Source organism: Coenobita brevimanus, chromosome 68 (genome assembly GCF_032717465.1).
Source record: "Coenobita brevimanus isolate Jiangsu-jjx chromosome 68, ASM3271746v2, whole genome shotgun sequence".
NCBI classification, from domain to species: domain Eukaryota; kingdom Metazoa; phylum Arthropoda; class Malacostraca; order Decapoda; family Coenobitidae; genus Coenobita; species Coenobita brevimanus.
The window spans coordinates 44,668,068-44,684,904 of record NC_137021.1 but is presented as its reverse complement, the minus strand read 5'-3'; the positions used below and the strand labels follow the sequence as shown (position 1 = coordinate 44,684,904).

Here is a 16,837-nt window from a genome sequence, read left to right as displayed (position 1 = left end):
TACATTGTTTTTATTACCTGACTAATACACAGACCATATATATTTTTTATCCAGTTCAGAATAATGGCAATTTAAGTGATAAAAAGTATCACATAAATTCATTTCCACCTGAACTCTGAGGAACGGTAATATATATATATATATATATATATATATATATATATATATATATATATATATATATATATATATATATATATATATATATATAATTCCCTTTTCAACATAACCCTTAATGGTAGTTCTTCAAGGGAACACTGCTCTGTCTTGGTGCTGAAGCCTGTGCATTCCAGTCATCAAAGGAACTATACTAATCAGGTGTAATCACAATGGCAAGTTTCTTTACTAGGGATCACATCAAAACTGTTCCCCTGACACTAAGTGCCTCAGCTTGACATACGAGACAATAACTCAAATCTTTTTCTAGTAGTTTACCATCTTGCAGTCTACCAGGTTCCTTTCATAGGATGGGGAAGGAGTTCAGAGACGTTCGTATAACCGGTTAGCGAAGTTGCCCGGCTATATCGATGTCACCACGTGAAGGGTTCCCTCACCTGAATCAGCCTCTTTATAAACAATAAAGACGAGTTCCGTCAAACGATGGTCCTAAATCTTCAGCAGCGATGCAGCAGATGACTTTGGCGTAGTCAGCGCTGATCCGAAGTAAGTGTCAAGAATATAGGAATGTTTACAATCTAGGAGCCTTCACAAACAAAACCTTGGGATGAGCAGTCGGCATCAAGAGTCCGGTCGTCTCTTCTGTTTATCTCTCCATGGACTTTGAAAGTCAGTGTGGTGAGTCCGCAGCAACTGACAATGACGACACTACCCGGCCATATATAATATCATCGGTGTCGGCTGCTGCGGGTTTACCACACTGAAGCGAACGAAGTCGTTGTACAGCAAACGTAGCAGTGTTCGGAGAGACATGGAAAAATACTGACAGATGTCCCGTGAAACAAGAAAAAAAGAACCCTTCTTTAAAATGCATCAGACGAAAGTAGCAGATACAAGCAATCGAAAAACGTAAGTTTTTCATACATCGAAAACACAACCAAAGACTAAAAACCCAAAAGTTCTTCTTTACACGAAAAAAAAAAAAAAAAAAAAAAAAGCAATGCAAAATTGAAGGTCCATTTATTCTGAGAAGGAACTGGGGTCACAAAGGAAAATACAGGCTGAACAAGGCAGTTCCGGAGCTGACCTGCTGCGTACATGAATGACTGACAGTATCGGTTAACTCTTGCATTAGACAACTAGACAGAGAATGGGTGAGAGTGTGCTGCCAGAAATTTTCTAAGCGCATGCCAAAATGGACGAGGGATGCAAGTAGACGTTTCAGAAAATCAATGAAACAGCGATGGTGCGGAGACAGAGATACAACACTGCAGAGAAGAGGGACAGGTTGAAGTCAGTGAGAGAGGGGATGTTAATAGACGATAAGCCTTTGACTCCATCCTGTTTAGAAGAACTGTATGTGGGGAACGAGTCACAAAAATGCTATATGTACTCCACACACGGGGGAATAACATCGTAAAACAAAGTCAACAGCTGTGTAGTGTAACGAAAACACAGAGTCGGCTTAGTGCACTTAATCTCCTCGAAAGATATTTTGCACAGCAGGTAGTATAATCTTTTCAAGTTTCGTAGAGAAAGGAAACCCAAGGATATTATGAGACAATGAAGGACTGAACGCTGTATTGTTAAATATTATGGGATATTCCTGTGGAAGATATTAACGGGACAGACGTAGATACTGAATATATATACATATACATATACAGAAAAACAATATATATATATATATATATATATATATATATATATATATATATATATATATATATATATATATATAATATGTGTGTGTGTGTGTGTGTGTGTGATGAGTATACAAGTGTGTTTTAACACCAGTCTGGAAGGATCTGCTCCTCTATACTTATACAAATGGTCTTCCTTCAAGAGGCATGCCGCATGCAAACGATAAACGCCAGCAGACGTTATTGTCCTAGTAAGCTTAATAAATACTTATGCTAATTCGGCAGCCAAAACTTACAAATTTGGCCAATTATGGAAAAACTGATGGTGTCAGATGATTTAAAGTGCTGCGAATTATGAGGCGGTAAACTGTATACGCTCTCTCTCTCTCTCTCTCTCTCTCTCTCTCTCTCTCTTCAGAAGAATTTAGTAAATGACCACTGTATACCAATATTAAACTTAAATTCAATAAAGATAATGTTACAGTAGTTGCGAGAAAGTGACCGAGTACAAGAAGGCTAATTTTCATAAACTAAATGTAATTGTAAATAAAAGTGACTGGAATTCCACTGTTCAAACACTGGCTAATAACGAAGCATGGAAGAGCAACTGAACAAAAAATTAATAACAAAAGAAAAACGAAGATGTCCACAAGTATAACATCAGCAAGGTTGAATAAACTTCAAGGAACTGTGTAAGTCGAAAGAAACCAGGTGGAAGTTTGGGATGGGAAAAAAACAAATTTCTCCCCTGAAAGATGTTACTGGAGAAAAAAAAAAAAGAATGTGAACTAAACAGAATATTTTTATTTTAAACTGAACAAGAGTAACACTGTGACTGAAGAGCCAGTTCAGGATATGGAAATAGTGGACAGAGAAAATCCCAGCAATAGAGTAAAAAAAATAAATAAATAAATAAAGTGGAATGAATATGGATAGGGGAGGAGATGAAGACGATCGCACCAATGATCTCATTAAAGATACATGTGACTTTGGAGATGAAGACTTTTTACAATATGCTTAAAGTAAAAATCAAGAAAAAATAAGAATTAGTTCTGCTATAGATGCAGACCAGCGAAGTGAACTAACTGGACTGTTTCTCAGCTACGACACAGTTGGCCATATAAAAGTTTTTAACAAAGCAACTAAGAAAACTTTTAACATTAAAAGAGAGTTTCCCGGAGAGCAGGGAAAAAAGTAGGTAATATAAACAGGTCATGTCCCAGGTAGAGCAAACAACAGACAGACAACCAGGGCAACGGAGAGACAGGCCCGAGATGAGTGAGAGGAAGATCTACACAAGGAGACAAACGGAGATATGAAATGCGGACATTTGCTGGTATTCGGAAATTTGCTGGTATGCAGTGGAACAGGCTAATAGCCATTAGTGTAGGACGGAATGGAAAGTCATGAGAGAGGTCTTCGCCCAGCAGTGGACAGATTCAGGTTGCTCTGTGTGTGTGTGTGTGTGTGTGTGTGTGTGTGTGTGTGTGTGTGTGTATTTGAGAGAGAGAGAGAGAGAGAGAGAGAGAGAGAGAGAGAGAGAGGTGGAGGAACGGCGTGTTCAGGTGCTCACTACGTAAGCTCATTGGTGCCACGACACCTGTGTGGGACTTACCTGTCTCCACCTCCTTACCCCCACTCATACCTTCTTATCTCCCTCTGTATTCCCCCTTTCTCTCTCTCTCTCTCTCTCTCTCTCTCTCTCTCTCTCCTTTTCTCTAATCCTTCCTTTCTGTTCTTCTTCTCATTTCTCTCCCCCATTTTTTCGTCCTTTCTTCTTCCTCCACTTTCCCTCTCTCCTAATCTCATACCACTCATGTTCTCCTCCTCCTCTTGTTTTCTTGGTTCTCACTTTCTCCTCACTCTCTCTCTCAATCTCACACATCCACCTATCCACCCACCCGCACACAAAAAATCTTCCATCTCACTTTCTCCCTAGCGCACAGATGGACATCATCAACTGTATGAAGACTGGATGTTTTTGAACACATGGAACCCACGGAACAAACTAGACCTACTTGAACCTGAACCAGTACCTCTTGTGTGTGTGTGTGTGTGTGTGTGTGTGTGTGTGTGTGTGTGTGTGTGTGTGTGTAGCCAGGAACACAATACCACCAAACCATATCACAATCACCATATCACACCTTACCTAATATGTCAGTGTACAGCACTCCACACTTCCATTTTTACCTCACGTACAAATATTACTTTTGAAGACTAATCAGCTGTCTGGTGGTGCATGAATGAACTTATAAGAACGTCATCGTACTAACTAGGTTTACAACACACACTACCAAAATGCGCCACATCACATGCTTCCTCTCTCTTCTTTTCCTCTTTTTATCTCCTCTTTACCTTCCAATCACTCTTTTTCCTTTTCTCCATCTTCTCCTCTTCATTCTTTCCGTCACCCCTCAGTTCTAACTCTCCCTTCTCCTCTCCCCTTATCTCCATCCTCACCCATCTACACATTCTATCCATTATACCTCATCTTTCTTTACCTTATTCCTCTATCTACTGCCCTTCTTTCCCGTCATCCATTTTCCTTCTTCCCTCATCACCCCCCTCTCCCCTCTCCACCTTCATCCCACAGGCCCTCTTCCTTCTCACATTAATTTTTGTCTCCCCCCCCCCACCTCCTTTTCACCATCCCTCTCCTCTTTCTCCATCCTTTTCCTCTCACCTTTCACGCTCCCACACCACACAACACACATCACTCGTACTAATTGCGTATTTCTGGACTAGTATGTAGTTTCTATTTATAACTCTATGTATTTTCATGAATTAAATCCTACACGCATCTTGCGCAGTTTTTGTGACCTCAGTATAACAAAGACCTTGCAGTTTTGTAAATGGCTTTAAGTAATGGTAATAACTAACATTTTTTTTTTTTTACAGAAATCTAAAGAAACACACAAAAAATCTACAGTCCCATAAATAATACTAAGAAATTAACCTATTCAGATTTTTTATGTAATTATGAGAGATACTTCTCTAAAGGAACATTAGCTTGTCGTGGCGAGGAAGCTTGTGCATCTCAGTCACCAGCGGAGCTATACTAGTATTGTGCGGCCATACTAGACAGGTTCCTTGTTAGGCATCACAAGAAAAATCTTACCTCGCAGTAAGTGGCTGACTTGGCCCCGTCAGGAACCAGCTCACAATACAAATACAACTAGTTCTATCAAATCATGGGCCACAGTTCCTAACAGCAACGGAGAAACTGGCTATACCGAGATGAAACCTACTCTGGAACAAGGGGTGCAAAGAATGTCTAATGTTTCTCAATCTAGTCGCCTGTGGAAACTAATTCATGGGACTTGAAACGTCCTCATTCTTGCTTGTGAAGCCAAGTTGGTTCTCCTTATCAGGGATGCGAGTGATGTAAACAAAGATATCACAGGTCTTAGTGAGGTCACAACACCTGGTGAGGCATTTGTAGAACTGCATGATATTTATGTCCTGCGATACAAAAGCAAACATGAAAAGAGGCAACATGCCTTATGATTTTTGGTCAATAATAAATGGTTATAATGAAAAAGACTTCAGTATAAAGTATATGAAACAAGAGGAGACCTTATAACAGAATTTTATAAAAGAAGGAAAACTATCATCCAAGTATATGTTTCAACACATGCTTATAAGTTCGAAGAGAGAAAAGAAATTTTATTAAGTTGTAATGAAAATCCTGAAATTAATAAGACCTGGCATACGTTTGTGATGGGAGACATAAAACTTAAGGCAAGTACGAAAAAGGAAGGTTGGGCTGCTGAAGGTCATGGGTTGTCAGAATTCTTAAGAGGCTCTGCTGGTGAAATTTAAGGTGATTAATGCCTTCTTTCAATAAAAGAGCTGTAGAAAGTGAATTTGGAATGGACCATATGGTGAAACAAAGAATGACACAGAGTTTACCTACACAGACACAACACATGACATTATGGAGAAGAATATATCTGTAGTGAAAGGGGCATAAGTAACATGTAAACAAGAAAGAGAGGTTAAGTGGTACCGGATCTCACAAGAGGCGAAAGCTTAATCCATTGAGTACAGTCAGATCTTGCAGCTGTGAGAGAGAATTAGTTTGTTAGCTCAGAGTAAATATTCGCAGCTGATAGATGAAGTAGACCAAGACAAAGAGCAAATAAATGTGCAGTTTATAAAAACAGGTACCGAACACATGTATAAGTAGGAGAAAGGAAACTTCTAAACAGCAACAGCAAACTTTCTGATAGTACAATGGAATCTGTAAAGAAAAGTAAGAACGTTATAAAACGAACAAGAGCTAACAAAACAGCAATTAAAAAAAATAACAATAACAGAAAAATCAAGATGTCCGGAAGTACAACATGAGAAGGGTTGAAATTCAAGGAATTATGAAAGTCGAAAGGAAACAGGTGGATGCTTAGAATGGGAAGACACCAAATGTCACCTCTGAAAGATGCTACTGGAGGAAAAAATATATCTAAAGAGATCTGAATAGAATATTTTTCTTCCAAACTTCACAAGAGTAAAATTATGACAGAGGAGACAGTCCAGGATATGGAAATAGTGGACATAATAATTCCCAGCAATAGAACTGAAATAAACAGAGTCTTTGGAGGAATGATTATGGATAAAGCAGAAGGTGAAGACGATCGCCCCAATGATCTTATTAAGGATTCAGGTGACTACGCTGAACAAAAGACAAAGACTCTTCGCGAGATGTTTAAAGTAAACATTAAGAGAATATATGAATTAGTTCTGCTATAGATGCACACCGGTCATGTGAACAAACCGGACTGTTTGGTAGCTACGCGACAGTTGACCATATTATAGTTAATAACCAGGCAACTAAGACAACTTTTAGACATGAAAAGAAAGATTCGTGGATAAGGGAAAAAGGTAGATAATATGGACAGGGCAAGTCCCTGGTATAGCGGACAAAAGACGGACAACCAGGGCAACGGAAATGCAAGCCCGACATGTATGAGGGGAAGAGCCAGACAAAGAGCGAAATAGAGACATGAAATGCCGAAATTTGCTGGTATTCCATGGACCAGGCTAATAGCTAATATTGAAGGACGGGATGGAAAAAGATGACAGAGGTCTTTGCCCTGCAGTGGACTGACTCAGGCTGCTGTTTTGTGTGTGTGTGTGTGTGTGTGTGTGTGTGTGTGTGTGTGTGTGTGTGTGTGTGTGTATGCGAGCGCGGGCAAATGCTTTAATGGTGTCTAATGTGTATCTAAGCGTGTCTAAGTGAGCGGCCACACTTGCTCCAAATATGTGACTGACAAAAGGAAACGAGGCTCAGGGGTCCGTCCAACGTTATGACTCAGATACTGCAGCGGCTCTCACCCGGTGGGTCGCTTCGTCTTGTCGATCACATTTTTCCAACAAGTGTGGCCGCACCTAACACCAGCTTGCAGGCTTCTGTTCATTATTCTTAAACATGTGTTCTTCCTCCCAGAAGCATACTGAAGGTAAATGATTCACGCCACACCAGCAGATGCTTATTAACTTCATTACTGTAAGAAATACGTTCCTAAATTCACCAGCTCTATCTTACCATTTAGCCAATTACAGGAGAAATTGGCAGAGTCAGATGTGTTAATGTGTCGGGAATTATTAGTAAGAAGAGTATATCTGAGAAGGAATGAAATTTATATGAAATAATAAGTGATAAGAGAGAAATCCAGTGCGTGGTAAGTGGAGGAAATGAAAGGTAGAAGTTGGTGGAGGTGCAATTGATCGGTCGACCTCGGCTATAAGAAGCAATAAGATTGATTAGAAAGTCTTTAGACAGAGCATACCTCTGCCAACGCCATTGCCATTAAAAAGGATCTTGATCCGTGGATAGAGGATAGGGATCCACCCAAAAATTTAATCAATTCTTTGCTGACCCATGGCCCACCCTTCCACAAACCTTCATTGAAATTCACAGAGAACTTTTGGAGACATTGTGCCGGATACACCGGATCTGAATCCGCCCAAAAATTTAATCATTTCTTCCATGGTCCATGGCCCACCTTTCTACAAAATTTCATCACAATATATTCATAACTTTTTAAGCAATCCCGAATCTGGATCCGTGGATACAGGATCCTGATCCGGATCCGACCCTAAATTTAAACAAGTCTTTCTTGGTCCATGGCGAACCATTCCACAAAATCTCTGTGAAATTCATAAAATATATTTTGGATATTGTGTGGGATACCCCGGATCCGCATTCGGATCCGGACCAAAATTTAATCATTTCTTCCTCGATCCATGACCCACCCTTCCACAAAATGTCATCAAATCCGGTTCATAACTTTTTCAGTAATCCCAGACCCGGAACCGTGGATATAGGACCCGGATCCAGATCCACCGCCAAATTCAAACAATTCTTTCTTTTTCCAAGGGGCACCATTCCGCAAAATTTCAGTGAAATTCATAGACAACTTCTGGAGATACTGTGCGGGATACTCCGGATCCGGATCCGGATCCGGCAAAAAATTTAGTAATTTCTTCCTTGGCTTATGGCCCACCCTTACACAAAATTACATCATAATCAGTTAAGAACTTTTTGAGTAATCCTGTTATCAGAAAAACCATTGAAGGGAAAAACATAACCTCCATTTCCGAGTTAATAATAATAATAATAATAATAGTAATAGTAAAAATAATAATAATAATCATAATAATAATACCAATAATATTCATCAAGATCATGATCATCATAATCATAATAAATACTACAACTACTACAAGTACTACTACTACTATAACAACTTCTACTGCTACTACTACTACTGCTACTACTACTACTACCACTAACTATTATTATTATTATTATTATATTAATCCATCCATCTAACATCGAATCCTATGTTGCCCGATGAGAAGCGTAGAAACCGGGGGCTCGGCAAGTTGCTCCTGACACTTGAAGTGAGTGACCAGCCTGACTCATCCTGAGTGGCATGACGTGAGTAATAAGCCATAACCACTCCTTGGATATAAACCTGCACAGGCCCAATCGGATTGGAGAGCCATAATTGCCCACTAAACCACCCGACCCCATAATTTAGTTATATGGTTACCACCCAGCGGAGTAAATGGTTTCCTGGTGTAAAGGAAACCATTTGCCTTGTCACTCAGTTTAGAGTCACCCATAGGCAGAAGGAAGAGGAAAGAATGAAGGTAAGAAAGACAGAAGAGGGAGTGTAAAGTCACCTGTAGGCAGAAGGAAGAGGAAAGAATGAAGGAAAGAAAAACAAGACGAAGGAAGGTAAAGAGTAAAAGGGAGACACGCAATACTAACAAATAATAATGCAAGTAATCATCATCACCAATGCCATAATAAGAAGAAAGTACTGAGAGAGCACATACCTCCGCCAATGCCACTGCCATTAAAAAGGATCCGGATCCGGATCCCAGGATACAGGATGCTGACCCGGATCCCGATGCGCCCCCAAATTTAATCAATTCTTTCTTGCTTCATGCCCCACCTTCCCACAAAATTACATTTAAATTCAAAAATAAAATTTTCAGATATTGTGCGGGATACTCCGGATCCGGATCAGCCCAAAAATCTTATCATTTCTTCCATGACCCATGGCCCAACCATCAACACAATTATATCAAAATCCGTTCATAACTTTTTGAGTAAAGAAGCTAACAGACCGACAAACAAACATACAAACAAGCCAAGGTCTGTAAAAACATAACCACATTGGCAGAGGTAATTATAATAACGAGGACAACACTAGCAGTGTCACAAATCTTCTAAAGCACTCAGGTGTGGTGCTCCTCAGGGTTCTGTTCCTTCACCAAGTATCTCCTGTTCAGCAAGTATCAGAACACCATCCTTACAACCTTCCCTCTTAACATTTTGAAACTGGAAGGCACTGACAGAGCGCATACCTCCGACAATGCCATTGCAACTAAAAGGGATCCGGATCCAGATTTGTCCCAAAATTTAACCAATTCTTTCCTGGTCGATGTCCTAACATTCCACAAAATTTCACTGAAATTCATTGACAATTTTTGCAAAATATTGTGCGGGATACTCCGCATCCAGATGGGGCCGAAAATGTAATCAATTCTTCCACGGTGCATGGCCCACCCTTCCACAAAATTTCATTAAAATCTATTCATGCCTTTTAGAGTAATCCTATAAAAAGAAAGACAAACATACAGAAAGACAAATAAACAAACTAACGTGGGGTAAAACGTAACCTTCTAGGAGTAGGTAACAATGAACCAATGAACATATTCTCCAGTAACTCCTCATAGTTATACATGGCCAGTAATTTAATCAGTACGGAATGAAGAAAAAACTTTATGCCACATAATTATGAAGTAAACAATTCTTTCAGAAAAATTGTAAAAACACACACACACACACACACACACACACGATCAGCAACAATCAAAGCGAAACCACAAATTACATGTGTACTGAAACCACCTGTCACCTGTGTACTGAAACCTATCATCCGTTTAATTATAGTATTTTGATTAAGTGTACTTCCTACCTTCTTACTGAAAACTCACACTCCTATCACACTTAAAGGGGAACAATAAATGATGAAAATATTATGGTGAAAGAACTGATGATTGGATTAGATCAGACGAAGTATTACATTTTCCTAATAACAGGCTTTATTTTTCTACTTCTGCTGAGAAATCTGGCAGTAAAGAAGTTAATGAATGCAAGACCTAATCCATGTCTCCCTTAAGGTATGTATGTTTGTACTGAGGACACTTAAAAGAAAACAGAGAGAAAAAAATTATACTTAGACTATTATATTCTACCGTATTCTTTCCCTAACCATGTGTGTGTGTGTAATTCACCGGGTCGGTCAGGATCACTTGATGGTCGTGATCGTCAGCTTTTTACCCTCCCGGAAGGGAGCTGAGAGCTCATATAGTCCGATCTAAGGGCAAGGTGGTGACCTTCACACATGCAAACACCCATCCCCTTGCTCAAGGGGGACAGTAACCACCCACTTCGTCAGTGAAACTTTTCGCAACCCGAGCGAGGCGCGAACTCCAGTTCACCAGTTGGCAAGCGAGAACGTTACCACTGCACCAGCGCGGTGTGTGTGTGTGTGTGTGTGTGTGTGTGTGTGTGTGTGTGTGTGTGTGTGTGTGTGTGTGTGTGTGTGTGTGTGTGTGTGTTTAAATTCAATTCTCCATGTTTTTTTATTACTGACATAAAACAGTCTGGGAACAACGTAAATCTTAACTGGTAACAGCAGATCATCTGGCATAGACGTACCCCCCCCCCATCTCTCTCTCTCTCTCTCCTTCCACTACCCACCTTCCCCTCCTCTCTATTACCATCTTTTCTCCTTTCCTCCATCCCGCCTCTTCTCACTCCCCCTAATTATCTCCCTTCCTCTCTCAAGTTCCTTGCATGCTCTGCTCCCCCTTTCCCTCCCTCCTTCTCTCTCTTTCTCACCGCATCCCCTTAACTAGCTCCCTCCCTTCTCCGTCCCCTCTTTCCTCCTCTCTCCTTCCTTCTTCCCTCCACCAGCCCCATTCTCCACCCACTACCTCACCCTTACTTCTGTACATCCCCCCTTCCATCTCCCCTTACATTCTCCTCGGTTTCATCTCCCTATAAAACACGGAATCCACACCTCTCCACTTCACTCCACTCACCTTCTCTTGCACAGCGAAGAATCAGGTAACCTCATTTGTGAATTTAATTCAGATACAACCCATTTTATACGTGCCACCTCTTAAGACTTCTTCACCTCTGGGCACTTCTCGTTGTGAAAAAATGTAAAAATCTCTATTAACACTGGTTATCCTTTCACTTGTACTAAATCGTTTTTGTTATGTAAGCGGTAAAACCATCTGATTTTCTTTAGTTATGCGAAAAACACTGCTACAGAATTGCCTAAATTGCTTGATTAACTTAGAGAAAACCGAAAGCTTTTACATCCTAGAGCAAAGTAAGTTACTCTAATTGTGTACATTTGCGGCAACAAATCTCGATGACACTTTGATAATCACTCACTCAAGATCTATAGCCATAATTTTATTACCTTATTCCCTCTTGGTAATATACAGAAAAATTCAAGAAAGATTTCATTTTTTCTATATATATATATATATATTTTTTTTTTATCGCTGAGTATCTTTTAACAGGAAAAGAGCTTTACCGAAGAATTTAAAAAATATATCGGGAGTTGTTTGATCCTTGGTTCTCTTGGCATTATTTTTCTCTAACTTTATTATTTTCTCTCATAATCTCTCCATCGTGAATGCTGATTTGCAATAAGAGGTTAACACTAGAATATGAAGATAGTCAAAGAAAGGATGTAACGACGAAGCTTTGTCATATCCTACCACTGAGGTGCGTGAAATAAGCTGCAAAAACACGTAAATCTGGGACAAATTACGGTTAAAAGGAAGATAAGCTGGTAACTCTACTAATTCTCCACTCCTCGCTCACCCTTCCCTCATTTTCCATCTCCACTCCGACACTTACTCCCCACACATCCCTCACGCTCCCTTCTCATACCTGCCTTACCACTTCCTCATTCACTGCCCATTCATCCCTCACTCTCCCACCCTTTACCTGCCTTATGGCTGCCATACTCATTCCCCACTCACGCTACATTCTCCCACCCTTTACATTCCTTCCCGACTTTCAGAGACATTGCTCACTCATCCCCCAATTTCCCTCCCTCTATATTCCTTCCCGAATCCCACACACACACACACCCCCATTCATCGCCCACTCACCCTCCACTTACCACTTCCCATCTCACTCCTAACACATCCTTCACTCTCCCTCCCCTTATTTGCTTTCATTACTTTCCAACTCACTCTCCACGCTCCCTCCCTTCACCTACCGTCCCCACTCTCACACTCACTCTCTCGCTCTCCCCTACAGGCACCACCACCACCACCACCATGAGGATCGCCCTTCTTAGCCTCTTCGTCATGGGTCTTCTGGCCGGAGGAAGTCAGGCACTGAGTCTATTGCCCTGCAACGGGTCCAGCGGCTTACTTGGCTCTCTTCTTGATGGGATTCGTATGTGGTTGTGTTTTGGTTGCCGTCTGAATGTCACTCTCATTCGATGGTTCTCCTTTTAACATGCATATTCATTCACACAGGCATTCGTACACTCGCTGGTATCAGATGGTATCAGATATAACACACACACACACACACACACACACACACACATCCATTTAGCAGTATTTATTGTACTTATTGATTCACTTACACATATCATTCACACAGGCACTAAAGCTAACGCAGCTGAAAGAACGTTTCTACTATATACTCTCACTCCCTCAGTCTTAATTAACTCCCACAAACACTCACACTCGCTTCACCCCATGCAGGTTCACTCATACTCCAAAGGATGCTCCATCTCACTCATTCATTTACTCAATACCCACTTATGAAGATTGCTGAAAGACAGTTTCGCAGTCGTTCTATAACTCAGGGTCAATCTCCTATTGTCACAAGCTTACTATAAAGAAGTTACTTTATTTGCAATATTTTAGTAGTAATGGATGGGTCGAACCTACCAAAACTTCCATCAGATAATACACTTAGATTTATATTCCTATGTTCTAAAGTCTAAACCATTCACACACGCAAAGCTGCATATGAGGAAGGGCCTTTCTTCCTCTCTCTCTGCCTCCCCGTTCTTTTCCGCTTATCTCAGTCGTTTCCGTTCTTCCTTTGCCTCCTCCTCGGCCTGCTCTTCTACTAACACTCTCCTTAACTCTCCACAGTCAAACCAATAGGTGAAGGAGAGATTCACTACCTTGAACTGTCTACCAATTGCTCTCCCGTTTTCTCCGCTCTTCCTGTTTCCTCCGTTGTTTCACTCTTTCCTCCTTCCTCTTTCATAAGCCTTCCGTGCCTCCCTCTTATCTCCCCGCCTCTAATAACCATTTCCTCCCCGCCTCTAATAACCATTTTCTCCCAACCGTCTACAGTCGGAGTAGTATGTAAGCTGCCGCTGTTATCAATCGTGTGCAAGAACAACGTGTTAGACTGCCTCAAGGAACTTGACATACTCTGCGGAGACCTCACCCAAGAACTGCTGGACTTAGTAATCGGAATTTTGAAAGACTGCATCGCAGAGTTGAATCTGGTAGTGGATGTGGACCTTCTCGCTCAGATTAAACGTAATGTCACTATTTTACGCTGATTTTCCTAGTCACTCGTTTTACACTGATTTCACAATGTCACTCTCTCTCTTTCGCTGGTTTTCATAATGTCACTCATTTTAAGCTGATTTTCATATTGTCACTGTTTTACGTTGACTTTCATATTGCCACTTTGTTTTACGCTGATTTTCATATTGTCACTCTGTCTTACGCTGATTTTGATAGTTACTCTGTTATACGCTTATTTTGATACAGTCACTCTGTGATACGCTGATTTTCATACTGTTTTACCCCGCCTCTCATAGCACAGGTTTATGTTATGTGATTTTTTAAATCTGGCTCTCATACCCATGCTATATGTTATATGATTAGCTCCCATACCTTAACTTTATGTTGTGTGATTCTGTTTTACTCTGACTCTCATATCCTGGACTTTTATGCAATTTTGTTTCACTCTGGCGCCAATACCATACCTTTATTTCATGTGATTTTGTTTTTCTCTGGTTTATATTACTTTAGTGGCAGTACAATGACTTTATTCTACTCTCACTACATGTTACTCATTCCAGGTTGGTGGTGCCGGAAAGCAGGAGAAAGCAACCTCAGCCTCTCTCATTCTGTTTCTCGGCTGTCTAATTTAATCGTCTACATAAAGTTATCTTAAAATTCCTTCACTCCATCCTCTTCTTATTCACGGTTTACCCCAGCTGCTTCACTTCTTGCTCTCACAGGTTACTGGTAGAGTTGTTCTCCCCTAAACCACTTCATTCCAATTTGCTTTATACCGTACACACTTCTCACACTCCTGGATGGTCACAACTCTAGTTAAAAATCTGTTTCAGCACTATCCTTCCACCTTCGTCTAGACCTCATCATATCCCTCATTAACTCCACTTCTAATCTGTATACTGTCATCAATCTCCCACCAAACCTTCTCTCTATTGGCTATAAGATAACATACCCTGATCTGCCCATTCCATTGCACGACGTCTACTTTAACGCGTCCCTGGTCTTTCAAGCTCTTTCAGAGTCATTTCTCACTCTGCTATGTCATCTAACTCCACATACAGACCTGGAGAACTTCGTCACCAGCACTTCCACGCTTTTTCGGTCCCCAGTATTCAAGGATCGCTGCTTGCATCAATACAGGACCGTCAGGGTCACTTTGCGTTCCTACCCTGACTCCTTCTTCCCCACGCTGCACAGTGCCCTAATATTCCTCTTCTCCTATCCTACGACTTGCTTCAGGTCCCTTAGTTCTATCTGGTGCTTTGGCCACTTTTAAATTCCTACAATACTATATTTCCTTCTGTTTTAAAACGATCATGCTGAATAAGAGTTCTACTCCATCTGTTTGTTGGATGTCATCACCTCGGCTTTTCTTCTATTCGATAAACTTCTTCCCTTTTAATATGAAGACTTATTTTCAGTTTATTCTGGCAAACTGGATTCATCAAGTAGTTCAATGTGGCGAATATGTTTAATCTTCGGGCAAATTTGTTTTTATTTGTGAAGTGGTAAATCTTTTTAATCTTCCTGCTAATTTGTTTTTCTTTGTTGCGTTGTAAATCTTTTTAATCCTCCTGCTAATTTGTTTTTATTTGTAATATGGTAAATCTTTTTAATCTTCTGGCTATTTTGTTTTCATTTGTGAGATGTAGAGTTAAGATAATGATAAGATAATAACGATGTCAATGACGAAGATTTTACACTGATTCATAAAGAACTAGAGTGAGAAAGACTTATTCTCTCTAAGTCAAATCCCCCTCCAACATTTCCTCACACTGCTCACCTGCCTTGCCCTGCCATCCCATCATCTAAATTATGCTGTCCTTCCCTGCCTTCCTCTTCATTAACCTGCCCTGCCTTCCTCTTCATTACCCTCCCCAGCCTTCCTCTTCATTACCCTGCCCTGCATTCCTCTTCATTACCCTGCCCTGTCCTGCTCTGCCCTGCGTCTTTTCAAACATAAGGCAGCATCTCTAATCACTTGACCTAATCGACCCTCTCCCCTTCCTCTACCACAGTCGACACACCACCTGAGGTGAAATTGGATCTCTTGGTAAAAATCTTTGGCCTTGACAACCTGGTGGACGTCATCCTGTGTCTGCTGAACAAGCTTGGCTTTGTGAGTACGACAGATAGATACAGAAAAAGTGAGAGAGAGAGAGAGAGAGAGAGAGAGAGAGAGAGAGAGAGAGACAGACAGACAGACAGACAGACAGACAGAGAGAGGTATTATCTGATACTTATTATTTTGTAGTAAAATGTATTTTAGATACGAAACTTACTTTCATGATCATTATCACTTTTGCGGAAATTTTACTTTGTGGTTGTTCTAAACTGAAAAAAATATCCATAATCTCTATAACTCATCTCTAACGTGAAAAAAAAAAAAATGTATAACGCCAGTAACGTCTGTCTGTCTGTCTGTCTGTCTCTCTCTCTCTCTCTCTCCTAAAAAAGATCTATAAGCCCTATAACTTATATGTCTATCCTGAAAAAAATATTAATAACCCCTATAACTCTCTCTCTCTCCCCCTCAGCTCCTCGATTTCATCAAATGCGTGCTTGGGTCAGTTATTGGATAAGATGGAACCCGCTGAACCGACCTGAAACCAAGTGAACCCGAACCAGGACCAATCTCCATTCTGTGTGCATGTGCGTGTATGTGTGTGTGTGTGCGCGCGCACGAGTGTGTATGTGAATAAATCCACAGCAGCATCTTACATTGTTTTTATTACCTGACTAATACACAGACCATATATATTTTTTATCCAGTTCAGAATAATGGCAATTTAAGTGATAAAAAGTATCACATAAATTCATTTCCACCTGAACTCTGAGGAACGGTAATATATATATATATATATATATATATATATATATATATATATATATATATATATATATATATATATATATATATATATATATAATTCCCTTTTCAACATAACCCTTAATGGTAG

At 40.4% G+C, this 16,837-nt stretch overlaps 1 protein-coding gene across 1 annotated transcript; it reads left to right on the top strand.

The window, feature by feature from the left end:
- Window positions 1–11,392: 11,392 nt before the first annotated feature.
- Window positions 11,393–16,594, top strand: LOC145405773 (uncharacterized). The gene is made up of 5 exons (XM_080277009.1): window positions 11,393–11,412; window positions 12,631–12,771; window positions 13,695–13,886; window positions 15,896–15,996; window positions 16,415–16,594. Exons 2-5 carry the CDS (start codon window positions 12,651–12,653, stop codon window positions 16,457–16,459), a joined length of 459 nt encoding a protein of 152 aa, XP_080133135.1. The 5' UTR covers window positions 11,393–11,412; window positions 12,631–12,650; the 3' UTR covers window positions 16,460–16,594.
- The last annotated feature ends 243 nt before the right edge of the window (window positions 16,595–16,837 follow it).

What these genes read in the sequence shown, in the direction of transcription:
- LOC145405773 (XM_080277009.1), top strand. Translation starts at nt 12,651, where the DNA reads ATGAGGATCGCCCTTCTTAGCCTCTTCGTCATGGGTCTTCTGGCCGGA. An exon ending in CCTTCTCGCTCAGATTAAAC is followed by an intron (nt 13,887 to 15,895) that starts GTAATGTCACTA and finishes CCTCTACCACAG; the next exon opens with TCGACACACCACCTGAGGTG. An exon ending in TGCTGAACAAGCTTGGCTTT is followed by an intron (nt 15,997 to 16,414) that starts GTGAGTACGACA and finishes TCTCCCCCTCAG; the next exon opens with CTCCTCGATTTCATCAAATG.